The 3,589-nt window shown below is 32.7% G+C and overlaps 1 protein-coding gene across 1 annotated transcript; it reads right to left on the reverse strand.

Moving 5' to 3' along the window:
* Positions 1 to 2,423: 2,423 nt before the first annotated feature.
* LOC107472623 (dnaJ homolog subfamily C GRV2) lies at positions 2,424 to 3,583 on the reverse strand. Its single transcript, XM_016092126.3, has 2 exons — positions 3,124 to 3,583; positions 2,424 to 3,004 (listed from the first exon to the last, which is right to left on the reverse strand). The coding sequence occupies exons 1-2, from the start codon at positions 3,433 to 3,435 to the stop codon at positions 2,873 to 2,875; spliced, it is 444 nt and encodes a 147-aa protein (XP_015947612.1). The 5' UTR covers positions 3,436 to 3,583; the 3' UTR covers positions 2,424 to 2,872.
* Positions 3,584 to 3,589: the final 6 nt, after the last annotated feature.

The following is a 3,589-nucleotide window of genomic DNA, read 5'->3' on the forward strand; positions in this document are numbered from 1 at the left end:
TAATGGGATTAAATTATAAATCAAGTTATTTTATGTCTATTTTTTTAAATTCTAAAAACCAAACTTAATTGACCGATTAATCCAATCGGATTAATCGGGAACTTAAAATACTAAAATTATATGAACTTGAAAAACATTCTTGTACTAGTATTTCTCTCTAGTTGTTCCCCAAAAGATATAACTGGAATTGCTGAAGTAAAAATTAACTTAAGATTCCATTAAATAAACAACAATACTACTATATGTTAACATAACATTGTTCTTAATTTATTAATTTGATTTTTGTTCACATTTACCTCATATGTTGGGATTGATCTAAATAGAAATTTCAAGTGGTATGAACATTGGACAAGTAACAATTGGTTTGCTGATCTTAAAATTTACCGAAAATATTTATGTATATTTATGTTGGGAGGCTCAACATTCACCTGACATATATTCACTCTATGACGATAAGCATAATAGAATAATAAAAAAAAAATATCATGCCAACACATGCTGCTTATATTTAAACACCTTCCAACATTTAACAAAAACAAATCGTAATATCATGTTTGTTCGTTTATTAGTATACAATCATGATTCTATATTTTCAAACATAAATTTAAGCATAGTAATTATTAGTCTTTGTTTGCTACATTACTTGACCCAACCTATTTATTCAAGGGAAGTATAATTCTACTTTAATTTTATACAACAAATACGACAAAAAAAATCATTAAAAGAAGAGCATACAATAGAGGCCTAATCTAATCTAAGAAAATATGCATCCTATAAACAAGGTCATCTCATCTCATGCATGGTACCACTTGTCTTTATCCAAATATGATTTGTGAAACTTACTTACAAAGTTTGCTCATGATATAAGAAACAATTATATTGCGGAAAAAAGAGGAACCATCCGAACTTGAAACACGAGATAAATCCACCACAACAGTTAAAAAATATCTATCACAATTCAATTTTTCTTTCCTCGTATCAAGTAATTTTGTATAATTTATTTCTGTAAATGACAATCAAAAGAGTTGTTTGCAATATTTTAATGTTCATATCCAAATTAATGAACGTGACAAATGTTGTAATTGACTTCCAATATTGTGCTCTACACAACTTTTTGTAACATGAGAAATATAAAAGTATATAACTTTATGTATTTGTATATAAGTGATAAACAGAATCATACTTGTTGGTATATTGGCGCCCCCTTCTTTTTGGGACGCTCTTGGAGCAGATCTTATCACCTTAACACGAAATGAAGCCTACAAAATTTGAAGCATCGACAATGTAATCAAAATCAAGTGTGTATGAGCATTTCATTAAGAGAAAGTATAGGGAGCTAATGGAAATTTTGTACAATGTGTACAACGAAGGTTTAGAAAGTATTAGACATATAACCATTAGTGTTATATTTTCCTATTAGGTTAAGTTTTTAGGATGAACGGTTTCATGACATGGTATTAAAACTCTATATCCGAAAGGTCAACAGAGTTCGATTCTTGGTGAACCCCAAAATCAGTATGACATGAGATGTTTATTATCCTAGTACCCTATCAAAAACTCTAACAGAAAATTGAATAACAATCTCTCTTCATGGAGACGGAATTCAACAAAGAAATAAAATGATTCAAAACTACTATGAATTACCCACCTCATAGACACAAATTAAGAAAATCCGTGACAAGAAACCATGGGAAGTCGTTGCCTTTCTTAACATAAATTATCTCATTGGCACTGGATTTGACCACCAATTCATTACCACCGAAAATCTCTCCCCAACAATGCTCCTTTCCAAGTTCAAACGGAGAGAAGCCAAGAAGAAAAAATACATTATACACATAAACATAAAGGTATGAAATGGAAACAGAAATGCTTATAAAGTGCATTATCTTCACTAACCGTGTGTTATATTTTTATGTCATGAAAAAATTATAAAATTATAAAACACATTTATATCTTATGAGGATTGATCACCTGATTGGCACCAGTAGTAACCATTACCTAGGACTTGTGCAAATTGTTTACATCTCACAAATACAATCGAAAGCATAGGAGTTAATAGAAAAGGATCATCAATTCTCAGAAATTTCAACTACTAAAAAGCGTTGTAACTTAATGCGCACTTGACCCTTATTGAAAACCAAGTTTCATTCCAAAAACAAGTTCCAATCAGTTAACACATTTATATGTTATAAAAAGTAGAGTCTAGAACGTTTTTGCTTACCTTTCTTGTTAATGTTGCTTACCTTACCTTCCAAAAACAAGTTTTTGCACCTTTTCCAATGGCTTCTTTCAGTTGCTGCCACTAAACCACACTCTTAAAATATTCAACAACCCCATCATGGATCACACGTTAAACAAAAGTAAGGATCAAATAAGATGTAGAAAATTAATTAAACACCAATAAGATTAAAGAATACATACATATATGTCATTTCTTGATACAAAAGGGTAGCTAAATAAATATGAATATATGACTTGAACTTTAAAGTATAAGACAAACTAACAAAAGTAGAAATAATTTTCCAACAGTTCATGCTATAGTAGATGTCTTTATACACTTTTTCTTTTTTGCATAGCAGTGATCCCCAAATTAGATTATTCATAAGCCTTCTGTATAGCAAGAAACTTCTCCCTTCCTTCAGGGTTTTTGACAGGATGATATTTCATAGCAAGTTTTCGATATCGTCGCTTTAACTTTTCCTTGTTGATATTTTCAATTTGCTTTGATTAGCTAGATGTTTCATCTGATACCTCCGAATAGTGCTTTTATTTACATCATCACTGGATACATCATCCAAGGATATTTCAAGGATCTTGCAAGCTGCTCAACAATAGGCCAATTTGGAAAGCGGATTTCATCACACAGATTCCTCTAGTAATAATGATGACACCACATTTCATCTCTAAGTTCAGGGTATGTAACTGGAGGCATTGGGGCATAGTCATACAAAACATGGCAATACTGTGTCAATTTCTGTGGAAAATCACCAAGGTGTTGCAAAACCTGATAAATACAGTGAACAGGGATAAATCGAACCGCATGAACAATACCGGAAAGGTAGTTTGGGAAGTACACTTGTATTCTATAAAAAACCATACACATCAGACCTTAATTTGCAATACCTGACGTATTAAATTTTCTGCCCTCATTTTATGAGTCCATATTATCTCAGGAGTGTCAGAATCTGATACCATTGCAGCAGCAAATGCTGCTGGACCACTGCGCTTCAATACATACAACAAAGATTCAGGAAGAAGTCCACCAAGAACACTGCGTTTTGCCAAAGGCAATGAAGCTGAAACCGCAGCCTCTTCGCCACCATGAAATCCTTGGGGGACAAGGGTGACGGTAAAGAGTTGCCCAATTGAAAGTAGATTAGATCCTGGATAGGCCAGTGCAAAATAAAATGCACTGGTGCTGTATAGACGTACCATGGCCTTGGGATTCCTGGTAACAATAGCCTTCAACAATGCAGCAGCTGCCTCAACAATACTTGGTTCCCCAGAGAGAATGGCCTGAATTCATAAAACAACCCACCCCCCAACACACACAACAAAAGAGGGAAAACAATGAAAAGAAAAATAAAAA

The sequence above is a fragment of the Arachis duranensis genome, unplaced genomic scaffold, assembly GCF_000817695.3.
Source record: "Arachis duranensis cultivar V14167 unplaced genomic scaffold, aradu.V14167.gnm2.J7QH unplaced_Scaffold_205996, whole genome shotgun sequence".
In the NCBI taxonomy this organism is placed as follows: domain Eukaryota; kingdom Viridiplantae; phylum Streptophyta; class Magnoliopsida; order Fabales; family Fabaceae; genus Arachis; species Arachis duranensis.

What these genes read in the sequence shown, in the direction of transcription:
- LOC107472623 (XM_016092126.3), bottom strand. Translation starts at nt 3,435, where the DNA reads ATGGTACGTCTATACAGCACCAGTGCATTTTATTTTGCACTGGCCTAT. An exon ending in CAGAAAATTTAATACGTCAG is followed by an intron (nt 3,005 to 3,123) that starts GTATTGCAAATT and finishes TGTATTTATCAG; the next exon opens with GTTTTGCAACACCTTGGTGA.